At 40.1% G+C, this 27,382-nt stretch overlaps 1 protein-coding gene across 8 annotated transcripts in view; it reads right to left on the bottom strand.

Annotated features, from left to right (window-relative positions):
- Nucleotides 1–432: 432 nt before the first annotated feature.
- tns1a (tensin 1a) overlaps nt 433–27,382 on the bottom strand; it is a 136,333-nt gene continuing 109,383 nt past the window's right edge. For 6 of the 8 annotated variants that reach the window (XM_059571321.1, XM_059571323.1, XM_059571327.1 and 3 more), the window contains 18 exons: nt 8,879–10,399; nt 7,602–7,679; nt 6,610–6,797; nt 6,362–6,437; nt 6,042–6,125; nt 5,742–5,768; nt 4,631–4,778; nt 3,863–4,494; nt 3,668–3,757; nt 3,371–3,499; nt 3,197–3,292; nt 2,933–3,010; nt 2,726–2,797; nt 2,612–2,641; nt 2,179–2,347; nt 1,558–1,626; nt 839–868; nt 433–747 (listed from right to left, as the gene is read on the bottom strand). In XM_059571321.1, the coding sequence (XP_059427304.1) occupies nt 606–747; nt 839–868; nt 1,558–1,626; nt 2,179–2,347; nt 2,612–2,641; nt 2,726–2,797; nt 2,933–3,010; nt 3,197–3,292; nt 3,371–3,499; nt 3,668–3,757; nt 3,863–4,494; nt 4,631–4,778; nt 5,742–5,768; nt 6,042–6,125; nt 6,362–6,437; nt 6,610–6,797; nt 7,602–7,679; nt 8,879–10,399 (3,659 nt within the window). In that variant the 3' untranslated portion in view covers nt 433–605. The remainder of the gene's footprint in view (nt 748–838; nt 869–1,557; nt 1,627–2,178; nt 2,348–2,611; nt 2,642–2,725; nt 2,798–2,932; nt 3,011–3,196; nt 3,293–3,370; nt 3,500–3,667; nt 3,758–3,862; nt 4,495–4,630; nt 4,779–5,741; nt 5,769–6,041; nt 6,126–6,361; nt 6,438–6,609; nt 6,798–7,601; nt 7,680–8,878; nt 10,400–27,382) is intronic. The other 2 variants (XM_059571322.1, XM_059571325.1) reach the window with 2 other exon arrangements.

Here is a 27,382-nt window from a genome sequence, read left to right as displayed (position 1 = left end):
AATGTTCTCTGAATTCAGAGAAAATGACTTACTCTTGTGATTCTTGCAAGCAAACATGCAAAATGGCTTCTTCATACTTTTCACAGGAGGACACAGAAAGAAGAATTTGGAGTTTTTGACTTGTCCGATCTTATCTTTTTTACAAAATAAAAATAAAATAATCGTCAGACCTTATTTTTTTCTGAACTCTACCTTTGGTTGTTCAATCACAATACTGGCATGTTCTCTAAATATTATTTCAATTTTTTATTTGTATTTTCTTTTTTTGTAAAGTCCAGCCTCCTGATAAAGAAGGCCAAAGAGACAAACTTTATCCCTGTCATTTACACTTACTACAGTACTTTAACCCTGACATATTCTTAATCTGCGTTTTTTTACAGCACGATCTTCACTCAAAAAAAAAACAAAAAAACACATTATTTTCAAATCTTCACAAAGAAGAAAGAGTAAAAACCCAACCACCAGAGTTATTCAACAAAAATAAAGTAATAATGTATGTAAAAAGAATAATCCACTCTGGGAAAATGAGTTAAGTATAACCAAATCCTCTTTGGTGAAAAAAAATCAGATTCATGGAGAAACCAAGATGGTTGCTAGATGATCACTCAATGTTTCTGGGTGTTCAGCATGACTTTGGAGACAAAATGGACAATGGTTGAAGCAGGCTGATCTGGTTCCAGCTCAGCAAACAGATGAGTCACATTGTCAGTCGTGCTTCCTTGTTTTCGAGCCACAAACCCAAATAGTCTGTATTATAAACCAGAGTAAAGTCTTATTAGTCATTTTTTGTTGAGTATTTAACAAAATTATTCACATTGATTTAATGTGGTATACTCACATTGCTACACTACCCTCTGCTTTATTCCACCTGTGAAAACAATGGGATACAAACTCTTACTGAATTTACAGTGCCCCTATTATGGATTTTTGGGAAATTACCTTTCATGCAGTGTGTAACAGCTCTAAGTGAATGAAGAAATCCTGCAAAGTTTTAAATCTTAAAGTGCACGGTGTATAGTAAGTTACTGTCTCTCAAAAGAAAAAGTCAACTCTGAATCATTGAAACCCAAGCTGTTTCATGTAGATATCAACTTAAAACGTCATCATATTGCCCACCCACTTCTTGGTCTTTTCGCAGTTGTCTGAATGAAAATGCGAATTCATTCTTTGCCACTAGGTGGCGCTTTTGGAGCGGTAAAATAGCGGTTTCCCTGGTAACGCTGTTGTTTTATCAGGTATTACAGGCAAGATGAAATGGACATGAGACCAACTGGACCAATCACAGCAGATTAGCCTTTTACTTGAAAAAAGTGATCTTTGAGCTAATCGTTTGGGAGTCGTTGATCAAATAAGGTAAAAATAATTGCATATTATAAGACAATGAAAGTATTATTTGACTCTCTTGCATGCATGTCAGTCTGTAAAACCAAAATATGAACACTTAATTAATACCCATAATAGGGGCACTTTAATGTAAAACTATATTTCTGAAAAGATGAAATGTAGTACATGGACCACGCAGATGAGCAAACTAAAATACCTAAACAAAATACTTACTTTCTGTCTTGTGGGTCCAAATTGCAGTAAGTGATCATGTTGATCGGGTAATGACGACGGAAAAAAATCCTACAAGGGAAATTAAGTTAGGTTATTCCAAGATCACACAAGCTTGATTCAAGACAGGGGTAGTTCACCCAAAAATGATTATTTTTTTTTTCACCCAATCCATGATTTACACACCCTAAAGCCAAAGGTGAATATGACTTCCTTCTTTTAGACGAATACAATTGGAGATGTCCTGGTTCTTCCTCTTTTGCCAGAATGCCACTCTCATCGTGAACGTGTATAGGACAGTTAAAGGAAGCTAGAGATTACAGTTTTAAATAAGGATATTTTTCTTACACAAATGCATTGATTCACTTCAGATGACCTTTATTAACCTCCCGGAGCCATGTATAGCACTTTTTATATATTTATTTATGTTTTTCGGGCTTCAAAATCTTAAAGCCAGTTCACTGCCATTATAAAGGTTGGAAGAGCCAGGACATTTTTTAATATAACCCGGTTGGTCGGTTTGAGGATGAGTAAATCATTGGGTAATTTAACATTTTTAGTGAATTGTCCCTTTAACAGTTGTCTATGTAATATTTAAAAAAGAATCATATTAAATCCACTCACTTCCTCTGATTGTCAGTGAGTGTGATGCCCTGTGTGGACACTTTGAAGTGGACACTGGTTGCTGTAGGAGGAGATCTGGCAGCAAGTGTTTCAGTAATGGCTTTGGCCACAGCCTGAGGACCAGTCAGTGATTCCATTTCCACAGAGTTTATGTACAAAACATTACATGCTGGGAGAAAGAGATAAAATAAGTGTGAAATAGAGTTTGCATCACAAACAACACCAAAACAGTCCCACATACAAAGAATGACATGAAAAAAGGATGTCATAGCTATTATTTGAGTCAAGTCAGCTGCCATCACCTTATTTTAAGGACTGGTTTCAGATGCACATGGTGAGTAGTTGATTTTCATAGCCAGTAATTACTATTAAATTAGCATGCAAATAGTGACACAAATGCTGGAGATATTACAGAATAATGTGCCATATTTACCATAAAAATCTTCAGTAGGTTTAGGAGGTCCTAAAGTAGAAGAAAATTAACAAGAAATTATGAGACAAATGAGATTTACAAAGAGCAATGAGGGGAAGTGAAAGAAGCACTCACCTGCTCCCTGTTTTAATAAATCCATGGTTGAACTTGTTGGTGTGGCTAGCTCCAAGGCCTCTTCATTTGGATCTGTTCACAAAAAGGTCACACATTAAGACTAGTACAGGTCAGTCAGTGATTAGGGGAATACAAACAAAAATGGCACCTATTGAGAAGAGGTCATTTACATGGGCTACAGGGATTGGGTGATAATAGCATTCTCACCTCTTGTAGGGATCATAAGCTTGCATGGAAGAGCCAGAGGTGTGATTGCGTGTTGATATACGAGAGCCGACAGACACCCTTAAACACATACATGCACAAAGGTCAAATTATAGCACACACACACACAAACACACAAGCTAATATATGGAAGACTGCAGACTACTATTCAAAGGGTACCAATTTAAGTTATTACAATACAACAGTAGACAGAAAATCATAAAAGCATCACCACTGGAAATTATGATCATTAAAATTTTTTTTTACCAAAGTAGGGCTCGTTTGGGCAACCCTTAAGTCTCACGCCCTTGGCACTGGTTTCAATCAAGAAGTGTCGTACCAACTCATTTGTGATGTCACCAACTTCAAAGATAAATAAAAGATAAATGAGGATGAAGTTCTGTTCAGTGATGATTACCACAATGCATGTAGTTAAATTACCTTTCTTGTTCTGCTGCATTGTAGGAGGGGGAGAGGCTACTTTCATGGCCAAGCCATATGCTCCTCTGAAAGAGTTACTGTCTCGAATGACAAATGCTCCTGGTTCACGATCTTTAAGAATACAAATGGCTGAAACATATAAAAGAGTAAATTAATTACTAGTCATCGATACATCCCTACAAAGGCAAAACACTGCAACTACATTAATGTTCAAAATAGTGTTTTGCCTGCCCTATGATAGACGGGTTTGGCTCCACTTTACACAGATTCAGAGAAAACTTGCATCAAATATCTTACCTTGTTCCCTGGAGATTTCTGGTTTGTACCAAAATTTGGATGTATCTTGAACAAATTTGATATTGATTCTTATATCTGGAGGTCCATCTGCTGAAAAAGAACAAATGGTTTGCTGAAGTTGTTGATCAAATGAGTACACACATCTTTTCATTTAGTCTTTTTTTTCAAGATTTCTATCTGCAGTTCTTATGTTACCATATATTGAGGCAATTGCAGGTCCTTGTGTAGGAGTGGACGTTTTCCTACTTTCTATGCTGTCTGTTGGAACACTTTTAGAATTCTCTGCAATGGATCCTGCTGTTACATCCAGGGGCAGGAACAATGAGAGGCTACAGGATTGCTCTAGGGGAAATGAATGGGTAGCAGGTCCAGGCTGAACCAAAGAAGTGGTGCTTTGCCTGGACTCTGCTCCATGTCTCTCATCTGGGGTGGCCTGAACCCTAGGTGGGGCTTTGTGATCTGGGCTAGAGGCAACTGGAGCAGGTGAGTAATGGCGGTCTAGTACAGGGCTTGGCGGGATGAATTTGCCGCTGCGACCCAAAAGAGGGCTGTTGGGAGTGGTTGGTTCACTGCCGACATTGGCTGTTGGTAGACGTCGTCCCAAAGCAGGGCTACTTGGACCACCTAGCCTACGTTGAAGGGCAGGGCTTGGAGGTGTATTGGTGGCTACTGTACGGTGGAGTGTGTTGGGGCTTCCTGGAACATGATGAACACCCACGATGTGAACAGTAGCTTCATCTGGGTTAAGGTAAGTAAAGGTGTCTTGGAAAAGAGGAGCCCGGACGGGCTCAAATGGAAATGATGCAAGGGCAGGCTGCCTTCCAAAACTGTTAGAAAGAGCAACATAAAATGGAGAAAGCATGAGTATATTAAAGTAACCAGATACATTTCACCCAAACAGATGAGGACACATACATATATTTTGAATTTGAAAAAGAGGGCCAGTGGTCAGACAACTGTTACCTATCAGAAATAGCATTGTTGACAGGTTGAGGTGGGTTGAAAGAGTGGGCAGGAGGAACTGGTCTTTCAAAAGCAGGAGAAGATTGATGTTGCAAAGGAGAAATCAATCCCCCTCCTCTGACTCCTGTTGCCACAAAACCATGTTGCTCTACAATAAATAATAAATAAATAAATAAAGGAAAACACACACACACACACACACACACACTCACACACACACACACACACACACACACACACACACACACACACACACACACACACACACACACACACACACACACACACACACACACACACAAACAAACAAAAACCCTGTGAAAGCCTTTTGACCACCACTGCTATTTCATGATATGATACAAATTTGGGGATGATGTGATGAAAGATCTAGGATGAGTTCAAAACTGTATGTTTTCAACAAAATCTAAAACTGAGGTCAGGCAATATGGTTAACCTCAGAAAGATGGGTATTTTATTCCACGTGATGAACTAAATATATAAATCAGCAGGGTCATGACTTAAGGCCAAGAACACCAGTGTCAGAAGGAGCTGATTATTATGATTAAGGTTTTTTTTTTCAACACTTGCTAGTGCTGTCCTGAAACTGGTCTACATAAGGGCTATCTAACCCCGGTCCTGGAGAACTAACGTCCTGCAGAGTTTTACCCCAATTTTTCATTAATTTCAACAAATTTACTGTCAGTACAGATGCTCATGACAACCCCCCAACTCAGAAACTCTGGGCTTAAATAAACTTCTGAGTTTTCCACTTTTTGGTGGCATTCATGTATGTTCAAGTTGTAAATACGATCTATCCGACATGACTTTAATGCACCATAAGCTCTGCAGTAACGTAGATCTTCAAAAGCAGGTTTAGCCACCATGATTTATAATTGAATTTAAAATATGAAAACTTCTAGGGTCATAGAGCAGAGACTTTTGGCAAAATATTGTTGACACTATAATACTTAAATTCAAATTCAATAAAACCCACATAAACAAGAGGGTTTGCAGGAGTTAACAGGAGTGAAGGAAGGAAAGTGTAGCATTCTTCGAGATAATAAGCATGTCAGTGTAAGGGTTTCCACTGTCATTTGAAAAATACTCTTACCTTCCATATCATCACAAGAATCAGAATCTGACAGCAGCAGGCATAAAAAGAGAAAGAGGAGCAATGACAGTTTTTTAAAATCGGGAAGAGGATAATAACAGTGTGAATGTGTTGGGAATGCACAGCAGGAGTACAGTGACAGAAATTAGCACTGTAGATGGATGAAAGGGGTGGGGCGGGGGGAATTTCTGAACACTATTGGCCATGTAAAAAACCATGCAGTCTATTTATTAAATGATGACAAAACTGGAAAATATACACAAGTGGACAGTGCACCACACTGGTTTTACAAGTACTCACCTGAACTGCTTTGTTGTACTAGAGCTTCTGTAGGATTCTGTGCCTTCCTTCCCGTGGCTGGAAGAGCGAACTGACCAGACCGGCCTAATTAAACAAAAATACTTTCATTGTTAGTTTTATGTGCTCAGAAGCCAAAAGAAAAACACCAGTTATGCATAGAAGTGAACTACAAAAGTGCTAAAAATGGAAATTATAAGTCAATATAAGTCATAAGGGATACAGTATATGTCTTTTTGGAGATTTATCTTGAATCACTAGCTTTGTCTGTACTAAGGTTGTGGACAATATAGGAAAGGTAGAGGTCAGGAAATGTGTTTCACCACCACTACTGTGGGTAGGACTAAAAGGAGCTGATTCCATCTCCTCAAAGGCCTCTCTGTAGCTATGCACTGTTTTCTGTAAGGGAAACATACAGGATGTCAAAATATTAAAGTATAATGTACAACTAAGAGAAGTAAAAACACTTAATAACAATATACAATAACCTTTTTTTAAACATTACAATGTCAAATGAAATGATAAAGTGAAGCATACAGTATATCTCCAGAATTCATCCATTATTTTATACCTCTTTAGGTTGTCCACCTTGGTTCATTGCAATTGTGTTGGCAAAGTCTGGAGATACAGGTTTCAATGGAGAGCACACTCTGTGGGCTGCACTGTCATTTTGGCTGCTGAGGTACTGGCTTTCACTTGTGGTTCGTCGGCGCATAGTTGGCATGGCTTCATCTGGGGTTACTGTACGTGAATGTGATCCTAAAGAACATGGAAAAGTGTTCTTCAAGCAAATGCAGATCATCATGTGTCAGAAGGGTACAACTTTAACTTTTCGGCAATTTTAACTCTTCAAATATCAGTGGCATTAGCGTCATTAGATTAAGGATTATTCCAAGAATTATAGCGGTTTTATTAAAATAGATCATGCCCTTCATCATTCATTGGCCTCTAGTGGCTATTTTTTTTGACTGAAACCTCCCCAGATTCAGTCCTTACATAGAGTATGTGTACATTTATGATAATAGCTGGTTGCATTTAAAAGTTATAGTCATGTAATTAAAAGCAATATATATTTGATTATTATTGATATTGACCATTTTAATTCAGTTCAGTGCAAAAGGCCCAGAAAAATAAGTATCAAAAGTTTTGCCAAAATACAATATGGTGGAAGACTTCTAGACGGTCATGAAATTATATAACATTTGTGTTCAGTTTGACCTAAAGATTACAGAGCTATAAAACATAAAACAGAAATAATTTGTGACATGGTTAGAAGTTATAATCTGTGATGGTTAGAAGTTATACCCCAAAATGTGATAATCTTGTGCTGGGATCCCAATAATAATGACTCTGACTCCTAATAGTAATTATGACAAAATGTTTTAAAGCTTTATTATATTTTCCTGCATACATTCAGCTATTGACCTTTTAATAATTCTAGAAAACAAACACACAAACAAAAATAGAACCAGGCAGAATGTAAGTAAGACGACAGATGTAGAAAGAGAACAGAAGGGAGTGGAGGACAGAGGGAGAAATGGAGGATCATGAGAGGGGACAAACCAGAGAAGGAATAGGAACGATGATGTTCAGACCGGAAGGGCATGCTATTGGAGATGCCCCGGATGCGGGCGTTGTACTCTGGGTGGAGGAATAATGGAGTGGGTTGAAGCAGAAGAAGAGGAGGAGTATGAAGGTGCATGTTGGAAATCAGTGGTGTGAGGGATGATCCATATACCACAGCAGAGAAAGACAGAAGGGGGAAAAACAAGAAGAATGAAGAAAGGATTAACCTGAATCTTAATTTCTGGGTTTCAATGTAATTCTTTAAAATACAGTGCTACATTACAAACTGTACTGTTTTCTAGAATATTTTTGGGTAATTGCATGTGACTTATATACGGTATCTGAGTAAAAAAATCAAGTAACAATAATTATACAGTTGTCTACTTGGGGTACTAAGAAGCACTAGAGACACAACATTTTCAGTAGAATATGTTTAACAGAAATCCTGTTAAAGCAATTCCATTCACTGCCATAGGGTGGTGCTCCTATGTATTTTCCTGTAATAGCAATAGTCTGCTGTTAAAGCCAGATAAATGCATGGTAGCTGAAGCACAGAGTTGTAAGGTCTATTCTGGCCACTGGATAATTTTCATCTATGCAGCTATTCACTCCTACACAGAGGACAGTGTTGACATAAAAATTTTGAGTATCTGCCAAGAATACTCTATGTCTACATGAGAAATTAGGATACATCTATAATCTTCTTTCATCAGTCTTTAGTGTGTAGGTCAACTTAATAGTTCATTATTAGAACATGCCTTCATTGTTTATCCATGCAGTGGGACATACTTGCAGGGAATTTTTTCCAATGTTTATGTTTGGTCTATCTCCTACAGGACTAAATCAAGAGATGACCGAACTTGTTGACATTACTATGGCTCCATTTACTTACCAGGGCTGGGTGTATTGTCTTTCTTTGTCAAATATGGCTTAATATTAGATGCCACCACACTCTGTATGAGACTGTTAAATTAAGCCAGGAGCAGGCTAAAGTAAACTGCATGCTCTAATGATGTCAAAATGAGGCTGGGTAGAGTCATATCCTGATTATCCATCAAGTTGTCACTTCATACTTTAATAATAAACCATAATAAATGGATGCCAGCTTCTGCAAACTTTGTTAATTTTTATAGTTTACTATAAAATACAGAAGCAAAAACCAAAAAGCAACACATAAACTATAGATTATTTATAGACTTTAGTGGACACTTTTTTCAAGTTTCAGTCATCTTACGCAAGCAGCAAAAACCATGTACTTGTTCCTTCTTTCTCACCTGCCACACGGTGGGCCACAAGTCCCTCAAGGTTCAGCATCTCATCCTCAGACTTTGGCTCAGGTTCTTTTGCAATGGTAACAGGGGGCAGTGGGGATGATGATGTGCTGTAGCTTTTCTGAGGCCCTACGAAAGCGCCCTGAAGGTCTGGAGAGTAAGACACCTCGTTGCTTCCTGGGTAGACATACTGGGGCTTGATTGGTGATGGGAGGGGTAAAGTTGGTGATGGTGTTGTAACTGAACCTCCACGGATACTATAGGGATCTTGCTGATACATAGGTGAAAGGGCCTGAGGGGACTGATAACCCCTCTGATGGTGCTCAGAAAGTGGAGTCATGGGGTAAGCAGGTGATGATCTTTGTGAGGACTGGCCAAAACTGGCAGAGGATGAGAGAGGTGGCCCACCAGTGACACTATAGATGGCCTGGTCAGCCTGGTAAGACGGTCTAGCTAGTGTCTGAGCAAATGGTGGATGGAAAGCTGAGATGTTCTCTCCTGGGGGAGCACTCTGAGATTTGGGAAATGGTGTATGTGAAGGCTCCAAGTCAAGCATGAGCATGTTTAGGGCATCTATAGACTGTTCTACATCTTGCTGCGGACCACCTACATGAGTTGGGAAGCGTGGCAGGGCACCATTCGAGCCAAAGAAGGGATCATCAACAAGGCCATATTGATGCCAAGCACTGAGCCCTCGCTGCACTGCCTCTCGGCTGCTGATGTTACGTTCAGGAGCTTGTGGCAAGTACTGAGGTCCTCCATCCAGCATTAGACCACCATATGACTGTGAGCGATATATTCCTTCATTCTGCCCACTGTACTCTATCAGTCCATGTGCTGATGATGACCCTCGAAGTTGGTGAACAGGCATATCCTTTTTAAGGAAATTCCCTCGCTGTCTCTCAACTATTTCAACTACAGTGGACTCAGTGACTGGTTTGCTGTCAGCTGGTGTATCTTGACCCTCAAAGGAGGAGAGTGTGCCAAGACTGCCTGCACTGTTATCTCCTATCTGACTTTCTGGGAGCTCGTCGTCAATGATGTCACTTTCACGCTCAGCACCAGCTTGTCCGTTAACGTGGACCTGGGCAGGCACAAGGTGCCGTACACCAACCCCTGTGCTTGTGTTGGCAAAAGAGAGGAAATTCTGATGAGGGAGAAGTGGTGGTCCCTCTGACCCACTCAGAAGCTGTTCCAACTCTCGATTCTCACAAGGGCTAACTGCAGTCTCAGGGGGAGCTTGGCTCACAGGCCCTGAGGACGACAAAGACTGTTGAGCATCATCTGTGCGTTCTGTCTTAACAGAAGCAGTAGAGTTTCCTGAGTCACTGCTGACAGAAAGAGCATGGTCTGCAGCTGGTAGAGGATGATTGGCTACTGGAAGAGGAAGTGCGTGTTCAACTACAGGAGGAGCACGGTCAGATGAATAAGCACCATTGGCTGACACAATTCCCTCAAGAGATTCTTTCTTCTGAACCCGTATGTAAAGGCTGCCGTCCACTGGACCTTGAGAATGAACAATATCTGAAAAAGAGGTTATAAAAATGGTCTCATTAACATTATAGAATCCCTTTGTCAGATTTCTTCATTAGAAACTCAAAAAATTAAATGTATTCTATCATTTGCTCACCCTTATGAAATGTCATTGAACCAATACATTCTTTTTTCTGCAGTATTCTTAAAATGGTACATACAAAACATCCTCTGTTCAGTACCTTATCTGAAGTTGTACCATAGCTTATATATATATATATATGTGTGTAAAAACTGTTAGCCTGAATGTACTGTAAGTCGATTTGGATAAAAGTCTGCTAAATGCATAATATATATTCAATTTTCCATTGACTGAAACCACCAACTGAACTTAAAACTCTGTTCTGCTGAAAACCACAAATAACATTTTGCTCCCCTTTTTCTTGTGGGTGGGTCATATTCTATTATAGCCATGTTACATTTCTTTCTTTGAGCCATTTTAATTTGTATAGAACTTTTCACAAACCATAGTGTTTAAATGCAACAGAAATGTGTTTCTTACGAAATATCTTCAAAAGATGTTTATTTTGAGAGAAAAATCTTTGAGAGAGACAAGAGTCATGTGGAGCTTATACTCATGGCATTACAATGAATGTGTATTTCTGTCATGAAACTCTAGATTGTGCAGGCTAATAAGCACTCTACACAATCTGCTGCTATCACATTATTCACTGCATTATTCAAAAGCAGATTGATCTCTGTTCAGTCTGCAGCAATGCAGCTCAACATTTTAATAGTTTAACTAAGTCTTGCAGCACAAAATCCTCAACCTCCCGCAGCTCCACCACTATAGATCTGTTATGGATAATTTCATGTACGCTATTTGTGCAGCAGCAGAATGTCTTACATGCACCCAGTGGTGTGTCTGTGTATGTACAGTACTGGCAGTAGCAAGATTGCATACTTTGCTGAAACTGCAGTAAACTTAAACTTAGCACTTAACTAGGTACCAACCCTAAACCTAACCTTAACCCATGTAGTTACCTTATATAAATCCCCTTAACTGTCACTAACGTTTTTGAAGATAGACTTGAATGTGCATGATACAAACCTAAATTTGTATAATTCATGACTGAAAACATTTTGTAACATGATATTGATGTACCATTTACATGGTAATGCAATGTCTGATTTTAAAATGGGTTTCAAAGGATGAATTTTGAGATTTTAAGTTTTCAGTCAATATATCATTTCTGATGATTTCTAAAATGTGATAGAGAAAAAGGCAACGAGGAAATCTTTTCCTACATAATGTTTATCAAAAAACATTGGTACCTTTTTTGTGATATACCTTTCCAATGATATATAGTTTGTCAAGATTAGATTAGATTTGATTGTAATATAGTAAGGTAAACCTAGGTGTCCCGTATTCGGGACGGGGTGACAGTTAAGGGGATTTATACTACCAGTACTTAGGAAAGTACACTGTAAGTAGAATGTAAGTACATGTATTGTAAAATAAAGTGTAACCATTATGTGTTTATTGAATAAATGGATTCAATACATTTTCCAGTGTTCAAGCAAATGTTAAATCTGTTAGGATAATGATTAAATTATATAGATTTGAATATATTTAAAGTCTGTCTTAAATTGACTACACTGTTAGCAATTGATGTAATTTTACAGTACATTTTACAACAATACACTGTATTTATGGTTTTTATTGTAAATGCAAATGCATGATGGGAAATTGATGGACAGTCCTGTAATATTATTGTAACTACACTGTAGAAGCATTGTTTTACAGACACCACAAAGCATTGTGGGATAGCATTAAAACTGGTACTTACATATTCTTTCAAACAAGTCCAGTTTCCATATTAGTAAAATGTTATTTTAAGGTTATTAAAATGTTCCTGCAACATTCTCTCAGTCATTCAAACACCTGCTTTGAACAAGCAAGAAAGAAAGAAATAAGAACAGAAACTACAACTTTCTTCAGCCACAACTCCACAAACAGCATTACCAGCTTCACTTATAGTAATACTAACCAGAATGATTTTATTTCTGTCATGCATCTACAGAAGTTCTTATTGAGAATTCACAGAGGTTAAGATGTTGATGTCTTCTTGAAAATGTTTTTTTGAGATCACCATCATAGAGATCAGGGTTTGCTTCAGTTGTGCTCTTGACGCTCAACTTTTGCTGCAATTCTTTTTTCTGCAGCAGTTGCAGTTGTTTTCAGAAAACATTTCTACATATATAAAGCAGATCAACAAGTCTGTTTTAATAGCAACCTACTGACTGCACTAAAATGGTTTAAGTGACCCAACTGATATAAAAATAAATAATTTGAAACACTGTTGTGGTTCGTACACTGATGTTAAACAGTGTATAAATATTGTCTTTGCTAACTTTTTGTTTAAAACATGTTTTAGGTTATTTATACACTCACAGACATCAACATTTGGCATATGAAACACAACAATGGTGACATGTTTCATGCCAGCATACAAAACATGTTCATGGCTCCCAGCATGCGTTGCTGCAATTTTGTTTTTCGGGATTGTCACCTCTGTTGAGGATTGTATGACAACAATACAAAATACAACATTTTATTATTACTATATTATCATATTATTACTGTAATCACAGCAACACTTGTCACGGTTCATGAATTCACTCTCTCTCTTTCGTTTAGCGTGCTGTTGTGTGTATGGGCGTGGTCACTGATCAGCGATGATCAGCAGCGCCAGCTGGTTTCAATTGTTTGTTCCTATATAAGTTCAGTAACTGGTGTTTCATGTTGTCAGATCGTTGTTTCTCCCCGGTGTGCTCCCGTGCTGTTCCTGTGTCCTTTGTTCCTGCCTAGTTTTCCTGTCTTCGTTGTTCGTTCCTGGATCATCACTCAACACTGGATTACAGCTTCTTCACGAGGATTACTCACTCACTGGGATTCAAGGGATCGTCACTGGACAGCCTTGTGTCCGCCCGCCTGTGTCTCCTGTGATCTTGCTCATCACCTGACCTTTGTGCTGTTTGTCAATAAATACACCTTGCGTTTACATCCTGTGTCTGTCATACGTTACAGAACGATCTGACCGTTATGGATGTAGCAGGCGCTTCCACGTGGGATGAGTTTGCGGCTCGAAGTATCGCTAGAATGGACACCCAGGAGGAGAACATCTCCCTCACAGGGAGGGCGGTCAAAGTGCTTGTGACGCAGGTGTCCGAGCTCACCCAGCAGATACAACAGCTACGAGTCTCCACTGCGCCACCCACACCGCCGACTCCACCCTCTCTTCCAGAGCCGCAGCCGCGGCGCGAACCGAGACTACCGACACCCGAAGGATATTCAGGTGAACCAGAGTTTTGCAGAGCTTTTCTGACCCGATGTTCTATGCACTTTGCATTACAGCCTCAGACGTTCAACCAAGAGCGATCCAAGGTGGCGTTTGTGCTGACGCTACTCTCCGGCCGGGCGGCTCTCTGGGGAACGGCGGTGTGGGAGAATCAAGACACATGCTGCGCCTTGTTCCAGGCACTCTCCGAGGAGATGAGGAGGGTTTTCGATCGGGCGGTGGCCGGTAGGGAGGCGGCCAGACTACTCGCCGATCTTCGTGGTTCGGTGTCGGAAGGTCACGGTTCGGTGTCGGAATATTCCATCCAGTTCCGCACCCTGGCTGCAGAGTGCTGATGGAACGAGGAGGCGCAGTGGGACAGATTCCTGCATGGGTTGGCTGACCGTATTCAGAGGGAGATTTACATGCTGGACCTTCCTACTAGTCTCAATGGACTTATCGAATTAGCACTTCGAGTAGATGCTCGGCTGAACAGAATGGGCCGTTTCCAACAAGATCATCCAGTTCGCGGCATGGAGACCCGACGCTCTGAATTCCTGGATATGATCAGCCCCTCTTACGATCCGGAACCCATGCAGGTGGGTAGAGCTCGGCTTTCCCGGGAGGAGAAGGAACGGCGGAGATCCCACGGACTGTGCCTTTACTGCGGAAGGCCAGGCCACTTCATCCACTCATGCCCGTTAAAAGACCAAGCCCGGTAGTGACTATGAGGCTACTATTGGGCGGGATCTCCACCGGGAAGACCTCATCCTCACCATCATCATCTACTCTCTTTCCGGTAAGACTAAGGTGGGCAACCAACACTCACGACACCCATGCTTTATTGGATTTAGGGGCAGAAGGTAATTTTATGGATATTGAACTGGCTCACCATCTCCACATTTCTACCACCCCTCTCACATACAAAATCGCTGTCAATGCTCTCAATGGACAACAGCTCTCCAACATTACACATGCCTCTGAACCCATCACTCTCATCACGTCTGGCAACCACACTGAGACAATAACATTCCTCCTCATAAACTCACCTCTGGTACCCATCGTACTTGGTCATCCTTGGTTCACACAACACAATCCCAGAGTCGATTGGGGGCACAATACCATTTCTATGTGGAGTAATAAGTGTCATGAGTCATGTCTGGTGTCTGCGTGTTCGTCTGTACCTGTGTCTGTTTTCCAGGAGGAGGTGGTGAATTTGTCTAACATGCCCGAAGAGTACCAGGACCTGAGAGAAGTGTTCAGTAAGTCTCGTGCTGCTTCTCTTCCTCCACATCATCCCTATGACTGTGCTATAGACTTAGTACCAGGCGGGTCTCCGCCCAAGGGCAAGTTATATTCACTTTCTGTTCCAGAGAGGGAGGCTATGGAGAAATATATTTCTGATTCTCTAGCATCCAAATTCATTAGACCTTCCTCATCTCCAGCGGGGGTGGGTTTTTTTTTTGTGGGGAAGAAGGATGGGTCTCTGCGACCGTGCATTGATTATCGAGGGTTGAACAACATCACGGTAAAGAATACTTATCCTTTGCCATTGATGTCTTCAGCTTTCGAACGATTGCAGGGAGCATCTATCTTTACAAAACTGGATTTACGTAACGCTTATCATTTGGTTCGCATAAGGAAGGGAGATGAATGGAAGACCGCATTTAATACCCCCAGAGGGCACTTTGAATACTTGGTTATGCCCTTCGGGCTCTCCAACTCGCCCGCGGTCTTCCAAGCACTCGTCAATGACGTGTTGAGAGATATGGTTGATCAATTCATATATGTTTCCCTGGATGACATATTGATCTTTTCCTCTTCTCTCCAGGAACACGTTCAGCACGTCAGACGAGTGCTTCAGAGGTTGCTAGAAAATGGGCTTTTTGTCAAGGCGGAGAAATGCGTATTTCATGGACAGTCTGTCCCCTTTTTAGGGTACATCATCTCGTCTGAGGGAGTGCGTATGGATCCTGACAAGATTAAGGCTGTGATAGATTGGCCAAGTCCAGATTCCCGTAAGGCCCTACAGAGGTTTCTGGGATTCACCAATTTTTATCGATGTTTTATTCGTAACTTCAGCCAACTAGTCGCTCCTCTGACCGCCTTGACCTCCCCCAGAATGACGTTCAGGTGGTCCGATACAGCGGAAGCTGTATTTGCCAAACTCAAGAGCCGCTTCGTTTCGGCTCCCATCCTCGTTGCCCCTGATCCATCACGGCAGTTCGTGGTGGAGGTCGACGCGTCAGAGGTGGTGGTAGGAGCAGTTCTTTCTCAACGTTCTGCCACAGACGATAAGGTTCACCCTTGCGTGTTTTTTTCTCATCGTTTATCACCTGCCGAACGTAATTATGACATTGGTAACCGGGAGTTGTTGGCAGTCAAGTTAGCACTGGAGGAATGGCGGCACTGGTTAGAAGGTTCTGGGGTACCTTTTATCGTTTGGACCGATCACAAGAACCTAGAATACATTAGAACTGCTAAAAGACTCAACTCTAGGCAGGCTCGGTGGGCACTTTTTTTCGGTCGTTTTGATTTTTCTCTTTCGTACTGCCCGGGTTCCAAAAACATCAAACCCGATTCTTTATCTCGTATTTTTGACCATTCCGAACGCCCGTCTACTCCCGAGTGTATTTTACCCGAGACATTAGTGGTCTCCACTCTCAGATGGGAGGTCGAATCGAGGGTCATGAAGGCCTTAGAAGGGGTAACGCCTCCGCCCGATTGCCCACCGAACCGGTTATTTGACTGTCCACGAAGACTGTCGTTTTGATGGTCGTGGACCGGTTCTCGAAGGCGGTTCATTTTATCGCCTTGCCCAAATTACCTTCAGCCAAGGAGACAGCGGTTGCTGTCATAGATCACGTCTTTCGTTTACATGGCCTCCCGATGGACGTGGTCTCCGACAGGGGTCCCCAATTTGTGTCCAAATTTTGGCAAGGGTTTTGTAGATTATTGGGGGCAACGGTTAGTCTCTCTTCGGGGTTTCATCCCCAAAGCAATGGTCAATCAGAGAGAGCCAACCAAGATCTGGAGATAGTGTTGCGATGTTTGGTTTCCAAGAATCCTTCCTCTTGGAGCCAACAACTTTCTATGGTGGAGTACGCCCATAACGCGTTACCAGTGTCAGCTACGGGCCTTACTCCGTTTGAGTGTAGTTTAGGTTACCAGCCACCAGTTTTTGCCAGTACGGAATCCGAAGTCGCTGTCCCCTCCGCTCACGCCTTCGTCCAGAGGTGTCACCACACTTGGACTAGAGCCCGTGAGACTCTCCTCCAAGTGGGGGCACGCACCAAGGCCAAGGCCGACTGCCACCGGTCAAAGCCTCCCGTATACGTCGTCGGTCAAAAAGTGTGGCTTTCTACTAAGAATATTCCTCTCCGCTCCGTCTCTAATAAGCTTGCCCCAAAATTTATTGGCCCGTTTCCTGTCACCAAGATCATTAGTCCGGTGACAGTCCGCCTCAAACTTCCTCCTACGTACAGGAGAATTCACCCCGCCTTCCATGTATCCAAAATCAAACCCGTGTATTCTCATCTACTAAGAATATTCCTTTCCGCTCCGTCTCTAATAAGCTTGCCCCAAAATTTATTGGCCCGTTTCCTGTCACCAAGATCATTAGTCCGGTGACAGTCCGCCTCAAACTTCCTCCTACGTACAGGAGAATTCACCCCGCCTTCCATGTATCCAAAATCAAACCCGTGTTTTGGGCACCTATTAATCCGCCTGTCCCGGTTCCTCCCCCGCCGCGTCTCGTAGATGGGGAACCTACTTATTTGGTTAGTCGTATTTTGGACTCGAGAAGGAGGGGATGCGGATTTCAGTAACTGGTGGACTGGGAGGGTTACGGTCCGGAGGAGAGAAGTTGGGTTCCCGCTAGAGACATTCTGGATCACTCTCTGATCGATGATTACAATCATCAGGTAAGTCCGCCAGGGAACGCCAGGAGGCGTTCTTTGGGGAGGGGGTACTGTCACGGTTCATGAATTCACTCTCTCTCTTTCGTCTAGCGTGCTGTTGTGTGTATGTGTGTGTGTGGGCGTGGTCACTGATCAGCGATGATCAGCAGCGCCAGCTGGTTTCAATTGTTTGTTCCTATATAAGTTCAGTAACTGGTGTTTCATGTTGTCAGATCGTTGTTTCTCCCCGGTGTGCTCCCGTGCTGTTCCTGTGTCCTTTGTTCCTGCCTAGTCTTCCTGTCTTCATCGTTCGTTCCTGGATCGTCACTCAACATTGGATTACAGCTTCTTCACGAGGATTACTCACTCACCGGGATTCAAGGGATCATCACTGGACCGAGCACCACCACCTGTTGTCCACCAAAGTCCCTGTGTCATCTGTCCATCAGCCTTGTGTCCGCCCGCCTGTGTCTCCTGTGATCTTGCTCATTACCTGACCTTTTTGCTGTTTGTCAATAAATACGCCTTGCGTTTACATCCTGTGTCTGTCATACGTTACAACACTGCTGTATAAACACAGAATTTTATTGTATTAAATCAACAGTATATTTCTTGAATATTACTTGGTGTAAATTCACGGCAATTAGTTGCCAGGAGTTTCCTATAAAAATACAATACATTTTTAACAGTGTAGTGTCATGCAGGCAGTTATCATTGATGTCCTTTGCTGTCTAACTAATAAAGTATGCTGTATAGCTGGCAGTTCTATGTTGATTTATAGTCTTTTAAATCCATCCTAACAACTGGAATGATTTAGTTTCATGTCTCTCACTCTCTGGCTAGTATAGATTCTCATCATATGTGACCAACACATGTGGTGCTCCCTAGGGATCCATTTTAGGGCCTCTGTTGCTCTCTCTTTACATGCTTTTTTCCCTCTGGCTTCTATCTTCCACAAATTCAAAATCTCATGAATTATGCTGATGATACTCAGCTTTATCTTTATCTCACACACCCAGTGCACCAACACAACACAACACAACAGAGGACCTTGCATGTCAAAAAGTGATGCTAAAGGAGAACCAAGTGACACCAAAGAGGTCCTGACCAAGCACCAATATGTGACAAGTTGGGAGTAAGAACATGTTGCAGTCACAGCTGTTTTCTAGGTAATCTATTAAACCTCATATGCAGTGTTGGGAAGGTTACTTTGGAAATGTAATAGGTTACAGATTACAAGTTACCCTGTTTAAAATGTAATAGTAGTGTAACTTTTTCAATTACTTTATTAAAGTAATGTAACTAATTACTTTTGAGTACTTTTTGATTACTTTTCTAAATTTGTGAAAATTAAAGAATAATGAATAAAAGCATATACATCAACACAAATACAGTTATCTAATAAGCATGTGACGTATTCTGTGTACTGAACTCCTGAAACATTGGTGTTTTTTTTAAACTGCTGTCTCTTTGTATATGATATGATGATAGTTTTCTCAAAATAAGTAAAATGCACATGAAGTGACACAGAGCAGTTCTAGAAATTATGTTTATGTGCTCGTGTACTCCTATATTGAGGCAGCAGAGGTTGAAAACGCTGCGAGCTTCAGTAGGCCTATGTGTAGTAAATGAAGCCATGTCTTTGCCATTAATTTACAGGAGGGGCGGACTGGGAAAAAAATTCAGACTGGAAAATTCAAACTCATACAAACAAATTCACGGACAAAACTATTTTTTGTATGGACCTGACATAAAAAAGGTTTAAATCTTTAATTTGGGGACATGCTAAATAATTAAAAGTTCTCTCCTGAACTGCACCTTCACTTCCATTTTTCTCTTCAGTCTCTTTATTTTGCCCTGTTATCCATCTCTCTCATGACTTTAATACTCAAGATTGAACAAAACTATACTTTACAATACAATACTCTACAATACTACAATATCTTTATAGAAAAATCCTAATACTGTACACGAGTCATGTTTTCCTTACAAAAATTGACCATGCTTTTTTTAGCCTATATACAATAACCTTTTTTTTTGTTTTGTTTTTTGCAAATGGATTTGTATTTATTTTTAAATAACTCAATTTGTAAAATCATTTTAAATTTTTGGTTACCACAGTTAAACAATAGTAACTATTTTCTCTGGATTTATATTAATATATTAAAACGTTAATTTTCGTAAGGGTTGTGTTGTTGTCTGTCCGTAGCTCCCCCTAAACCTATAAAAAAAATCTGATTGTTTTTCAGCTAAATTACTACTGTAACATTACAACTGATAATAATGATGTCCTTTATATAGTATTTTGAGTGATGACTGATGAGCAACGTGCTGCTGCTTTATTAATTAAATAAAAAAACAAAGAAAAAAAAGCATCTTTACAGATGAAACTGACCTGAAACCAGTGGCGTAGCCACGAGGGGGCCTGGGTGGGCCTTGGCCCCCTCATTTACATGTCCGGCCCCCTCAGATTTCCGATTGCTTAAAATAAAATAAGTAAAATAAGAAAATGTTGATTTGTCAGTCTGATTGATAGATTGACCAATCAAAATGCTGCACGGTAAAATGCGGCTGTTTTCAAACTTGATTTGATTAGCCTATGTCACGTGTTGTGCGTAACTGACGCCGTCATCTTCGCTTCATTAATATTCGTTAATTAATTCATTAGAGTTCATTAATATTCGGCGACAATGGCAGCTGTCACGCAAAATATATTACGCTTTTTCAAAAAAGTTCTGCGACAGCGAGGGAAGTGGCACCTGAGTCTTCTCAGGACACAGAAACGCCTATTTCATCACAGGAGTGTAGCGGTGAGACTTCCACGACACAGATCAGCATAATTCCCAATGATTTGCAATTGATGAACCGCATTCACAGCCAGTGATGACCGCATTTACTTACATTGAGTTTGCCGGAAAGAATCGTTGCTTTTCCCCAAAATGGTACATGAGTTCACATGGCTTGATTATAGTTCAATAATAATCGCCCCCGTAGATCCGCCTTGTCATGTAAAAGGTAACTTAATCCCATGGTTTATAGCCGTTTAGCTAAAGTTTATGCTGCTGAAACAGGGAAGTAAAAATGCTGTGATTTTATGCGGTATATATATTTGCTTATGCTGTATATATTCTTCTGTTTTTCAAATGTAAATTGGTGGATTTTCTGGACTGAGTATGATGACATCATTTAATAATAGCCCTCGTAGATTCTACGACGTAAGGTTAGACTCATGTAAAAGGTAATAATCACAGAGCTATGTTGTGGGCTGTTATGACTGTTCTGCTGAAATGGTGAAGTAAATATGCTGATTTAAATGTGAACAGGTGTTAAGCTGTTTTTATTTATAGGTGTTAAGAGATATAGTGTATATATATGTATGTTTATATCGAATATATATATATATATATATATATATATATATATATATAACGTGTGTGTGTGTATAATGAGTTGCCCCCTCATTTTAAGATGGGACCCCCCAAAAATAAAATTCTGGCTACGCCCCTGCCTGAAACCCTGAACAGTATAGTTCTGCTTCTCTGCTCCAGCTGTGCGCTTCCAAAGTCCACTCTCTCTCTCTCTCTCTCTCTCTCTCTCTCTCTCTCTCTCTCTCTCTCTCTCTCTCTCTCTCTCTCTCTCTCTCTCTCTCTCTCTCTCTCTCTCTCTCGCATTGATTACTCTGAGTCTGATCCAAACCGTTTGGCGGAGGTGCGGAGAGCGCGCGAGTCATGACTAACACTTCCTGATTTATTAGAGATTTAATTATCAAACGGCGGATTCGCAAATGATCGCTTTAGTACATTCGGCAGGCAATTATACAATAATGATATTAAAATAGCTGGCAAAATCGGCTGCCAGGAGTCATATATTGCATTTTTGGGGCTTAATATTCACAGACACTAGTCCATGTCATGTTTTGATTCAAGTGTACTGACCTACTTTTGATTTAGTCATCCAAAATGTGGCATATTCCGTCCGCATTTTTATGACTGGATTCTACGAACCAGACTGTATTTCCGCATCCCGGAAATTATTAGGGCGGTATGTCTCAAAATAGTCAGTGAAATTTGGGAAAGAAATCAGTTAAATCTGTATGTGGATGTGTGTAAATATTCAAATGTAATCCCCTTTGTAATCGTTAAAAATTTCATAAGTAACTGTAATTTAATTACTCATTTTTTCTTAGTAACTGTAACTAATTACAGTTACATTAATTTTGTAATTAAATTACGTAACGCCGTTACATGTAACTAGTTACTCCCCAACACTGCTCATATGTAGGTCCAACTTATAAATGAAAACTTTCACTACTATACACCTTCAACTACCTGCACAGTAAACACAGGTCCGTCAGATCATGTAATATAATTATCACTGTTTTTCCGGTTTTTCCTTCTTTTTCATTTTTTATTATAAGTAGTAATAGCAGCAGTAGCAGCTGTAGTAAGTGTCATATGTCTTTTGTTCTTTTGTGTTGAAGAGATTCTTATGTTGACATTTTTAAGCCTTCTTGATTCGTGTTATTGTCCTTTGTATCTCTTTTCACTCTTCCTGTTATTTATTATTTCCATTGGTTAATAATTTTATTCTACACTCTGTTTCAGTTGACATTTGTCAGTTTATGTGGGAAGTCGTGGCCTAATGGTTAGAGAGTCGGACTCCCAATCGAAAGGTTGTGAGTTCGAGTCCCGGGCCGGCAGGAATTGTGGGTGGGGGGAGTGCATGTACAGTTCTCTCTCCACCTTCAATACCACGACTTAGGTGCCCTTGAGCAAGGCATCGAACCCCCAACTGCTCCCCGGGCGCTGCAGCATAAATGGCTGCCCACTGCTCCGGGTGTGTGCTCACAGTGTGTGTGTGTGTTCACTGCTCTGTGTGTATGGGTCACCATACTTGGCTGAATGTCACGTCACTTTCATTTTTAAACCATTCCCATGTTTTCCTGTGAAATACTATATACTGTGATGCTGTAGTCAATATTTCTGCTAATGAATTCTTTCTTTTTCTCCTAGAGTCTGTTTTAGTATGCTCCTGAGTTTTTCTTTAATAAAACTGGCTGCAATTGGACCAACTACTTCTTTCTTCAACTACATATTACAATAATTAATTGTATATTTAATTCAAATGTAATGTATTTATTATTTTTCTTTAATAATTTGCTTATATTAATTAGAAATCATTGATTGTGAAGGTCTAATGAGCTAATAGACTTGAGCCAAGATTGCAGTTTTGAGCCAAGGCAAATGAGCCAGCAACTATAACATTTATAAGATTCCACAATTTCCCAAACATTAATGTGTTGTGTATTCTCATCTCCCATCCCTGGTAATTGGCACATTGCCTTGGTAAAGAAGCGTGTGCTATAAACTGGAAATACACAAGTTGAAATATGTAACTTAAACCTAAGTAGTATTGTGTAACTAATGAATGATTGTTGGTTGGGGTTCAGAAAATATGCACAAACCTACCTGCCATGATGATTGCCAAGTTCTACTATGTCTGTCTAGCAACAACCATGGCATAAGGTTAGGACCAAGAGAATGATATCATGGGTAAATAATGCCAAAGTGTTGGTCAAGAGAGAAGAGGCAGAGGGCCATTGCAGTTGAACATACCATAATCATGTTGTGCTTGTCAACTTTATAAATAGAGAGTGAAAGATAAGGACATACTAATAAATAACCGAAGGACAAAGAGTAAAAAAAAATATATAATGGAATGAGAGGAGACAGACATTATGGCAGCAGGGAGAGGTTGAAAAAAGATTACGAGGTGGGAAGCAGACATGTAGACAGCTAGGCAGAAATATAGAATGGCTAACTGACAGACAGACAGACAGACAGACATGGGGGGTGAGTATATTATGACAATTTACAGAAATGAAATAGGCCAATGGTAAGCTGAAAGAAATGGCAACTACTGTACATCAGAAAGCCCAAAAGACAAGTAACTGTAAGAGTTAAAACAGTTGAGGTGGGGATGGACTGTTTATATTCAACATGAAGTCACATAGCGATCTAGCTGCTGCTCAGTAAGACTGCACAGCTCATTTATATTCAGCATAACATCCTATCATCACACACACACAAACACAAACACACACGCACACGCAACGCACACGCACACGCACACGCACACACACACACACACACACACACACACACACACAAACACACACACACACACACACACGGACACAGGGCACTACTCAAATTCTTTGCAATTACTTGTTGCAAAGATGTTTAGTTTAAATGAAATCTGGTTATGATAGGATTTAAGATTAAATGAATTCAGATCAAATTGTCATTGGCTTGTTTATTGTGTTACAATTTTGTAGTGTTTAGCCAGAGACTATCTGATTTTGCTTACTATTACCAATAATTTTATTGATTGGGACTCTAAAGGGGCCAGTCATATTTTCTGCTGGGTCCAGCACCCCATGATTAAAGAACCCCTTCAGTGGAAGCAAGAAGCACTTTGCAAAGGACATTTACTTACATTGGTTAAGTGGCAAAGAAATAATGATTTATAATAACATCTAAAAGGGGTCATATGATGCTTCCAAAAATAACATTATGTTGTGTATTTGGTGTAATGAAATGTGTTTATGTGGTTTAAGGTTAAAAAAACATTATTTTCCACATACTGTACATTATTGTATCTCCTCTATGCCCCGCCTTCTGAAACGCATAGATTTTTACAAGGCTCATCGGTCTGAAAAGCGAGGTGTGCTCTGATTGGTCAGCTATCCAGTGCATTGTGATTAGCTGAATACCTCAAGCATGTGACAGAAATGTCACTGTGACGAGTGAGGCGGGGCCGAGGGACGTGGGAACGAGCGAGGCCGGTGGAGTGATTGGGAAATGAACGACACCTGTTCGACCCACCGGTCTTGAGTCCCACGGAGGAGATGGAAGGATATAAAACAGGAGCGACAACAGTGAAGGATGAGAGAGGACCAGGCCTGGGTTTTCTCTCGTCCTTCACTGTCGTCGCTCCTGTTTTTCTGAATCACTCCACCTGCCTCGCGCATTCCCACGTCCCTCGGCCCCGCCCCACTCGTCACAGTTACGATCTTTAACATATTGTGATGCCCTGTCCGGCCAGAGCGACGAGATATAAACATAAAACCTGATGAAATGAGGAAATTGAGTGAGCAGAGGTGGGCGGGCTTGAGAACAGTGCAGCCAGCGGATTCTACGAAGGAGCATCCAGTGGGCTTGTGGCAGCCACATGTGATGACCTTGGGCTGGACTCCGCTTCGCCCACGGTGAAAGCCGATTCGGCAATCCACAGTGCAAAGTTGATGTCGAGAATAAAAGGTATGACTTTTTCTTTGCGTTAACATCTGGCGGCGTTATGCAAATCCTCCCACATAGTGACTTAGAGATGTGGGAGCGTGTTAGAACGAGCCATTTTAGCAGGGTGTGGCAGAGTAACTTTTATAAAGAATATCTCTTTGGTTTTGAGACTTTAGTCTTTGCAACTTTACTCACTTTCTTTATACACAAGAGCTTGTAACACTCAAAAGAGAAAGGAAAAATTTAAATCGCATCATATGATACCTTTAAATATTTATTATTGATATTTTTCTTTGTTTATGTTTATTTACGTCTCATAATTTCTTTGCTTTAAATGCTTCCAAAGTCAAAGATTTTTGACTTCATAAAAGTTAAAATGGCAGTGATAATGAACTGTAAAAACATACTTGCATAGCTTTAAAAGTAATAGAAGAGGCATATAGAAAAAACACATCCCTAAAAAAGTGCAGATTATATATATATATATTTTTTTTTAAATATAACAAACGTAAATATCCTTAAAAAGTATCACAAAATATATTGACACAGTACTAATGTACCTACAGGTATGACAATACCCATTATACAAAGGCTTATAACTGTAACCACACTAGATAAAGTACTTTTAGAATCACAAAGAACATATAAAATATCTTCCTCAAAAAAAAAAGGACTGTGCTGTACAGTAAAAAAGTACAGTATTGTAAATCATTGTCTTGTTTTAATGTTTTAATAAAAGTTAGTAGGAATATCATTGAATATTTAATCTAGAGTAACTGATCACAATTGGAACACATGTAGAAGCTGTTTGTAGATGATATAGAATTTAGTCTCAGATTCAAGAACAGATTTAACAAAGAGATGCAGAGCTGAATTTACGGAATTTCCAAATTGTAAAACATTTTCATATGAGATTCAGAAATTATTCATGGTAATTTTATCCAGAACTGTTTAGATCAGAACTCACTTCTAGATCTACAAATACTGACCCTTTGCCGAAAAACCTGACAAAACTATCTCTCAAAATCACTCTATCATAGATCACTCTATCTCATAAAAATCACACCTTGTGATTGAACACACACAGATACAGTACATGCATTAAGAATGAGTAGAATAATTTTAATGAAGCAACTTCCACTGTAACACTTACCTATTGTCAAGCCCAATGGAAAATCAAATTCAGTTCCAGCAAGTGTATAAAGCACTACTCACCAGAGACTTTGCCAGTCTCTGTATCTTTGACGTGAGATCATTGTGTCTAGTTCATTAATCAGAGTTGCTCTCTTTTGTGAATCACTCTGACCAAGTGTCAGAGTCACCTCTCTCTCTCTGTTACACACACTTCCCTCTCTGTCATTCCAAAAATGCCATGAAGCTGTGCAGCAGCCAAATATGGGAGCCTGAGCTGTAAACAACCCCTGGTGGCTATTCTGTCCCAGAGCACACCTCTGTCTCTGTCATAGAAATACATACACGTACACACAGACAACACGCATACTTTAATTGGAAACATACAAATGGAAATGTGTAGAAAGAGGTTTGAGATTTGAACCATGAAGTAGAGAGTGTACCTTAACCTCAGCAGTCTCACAGACTCTTTCTTTTCTTTTAAAACCATGCTTGTCTGTGTCAGCCCTTTTCTAAGGCTGGACCATGATCAGAGTCTGTATTTGAAAAGATCTGTTCTGCTTTGTGTCTCAATTTTTCTGTTCATACCTCATCAATCTTATGTTCTGTTTAGGGTCTGATAACATTCCAATTTGTTTTGCTTTTTGGTTTGATTTTGCCATAGATCCAAATGTCATGTTACATGACATGGCCATTTCTAACATTTTAGAGAGATAAAGTTAAACTTATTTGGCTTGCCAAACTTGAACTAAGCTCTATGCACCCCCTGGACAAACGAAGGTGGTGGAGGGTAATGCTGGAAAAATGATCATTGGAGTGAGGTAAGCAGCCTTCTATACCTGTATATATATTATGTGCTGTGATTGGGAGGATCATGCTCCTCCATAATAATTATTACTATTGATGTTTGTAATGTGGTACCTGATGTATGTTTTTATGGTATATATTAAAGTTGGTGAGAAGAAATGTTCCATAAGGATCTTGTGAATACACACAAAAGTCCAATGGTGTGTGCCAACAAATTGAAGCACACTTAACTGTCTCAGCTGAGCTTTATTCTGTTTTCATAATAATGTATTTGATGGGATGATGTGTTGTAAGAGTAATATTCATTAATAATAAAAAAAAATATATAATTAATTTATTTTTATAATTTATTAGAAAAAATAGAAGAAATAGAAGAAAAATACTGCAGTAACCAAAGCAGTTAATTAAAGTTGTGTTCACATACTTTTGGCACTAAAGTGTATCCAGATCCCTGGGCAAAACTTCTGACAGAGTGGCTGCATGGTTATCGTACATTTTCATCTTTTGCAGACCTAAGCAAGTTACAAAAGATCTGAATATTATCTATACAGTGCA

The sequence above is a fragment of the Carassius carassius genome, chromosome 17 (genome assembly GCF_963082965.1).
Source record: "Carassius carassius chromosome 17, fCarCar2.1, whole genome shotgun sequence".
Lineage (NCBI taxonomy): Eukaryota > Metazoa > Chordata > Actinopteri > Cypriniformes > Cyprinidae > Carassius > Carassius carassius.
Note: the sequence above shows the minus strand (reverse complement) of the source record. Positions and strands in the feature narration are given on the sequence as shown.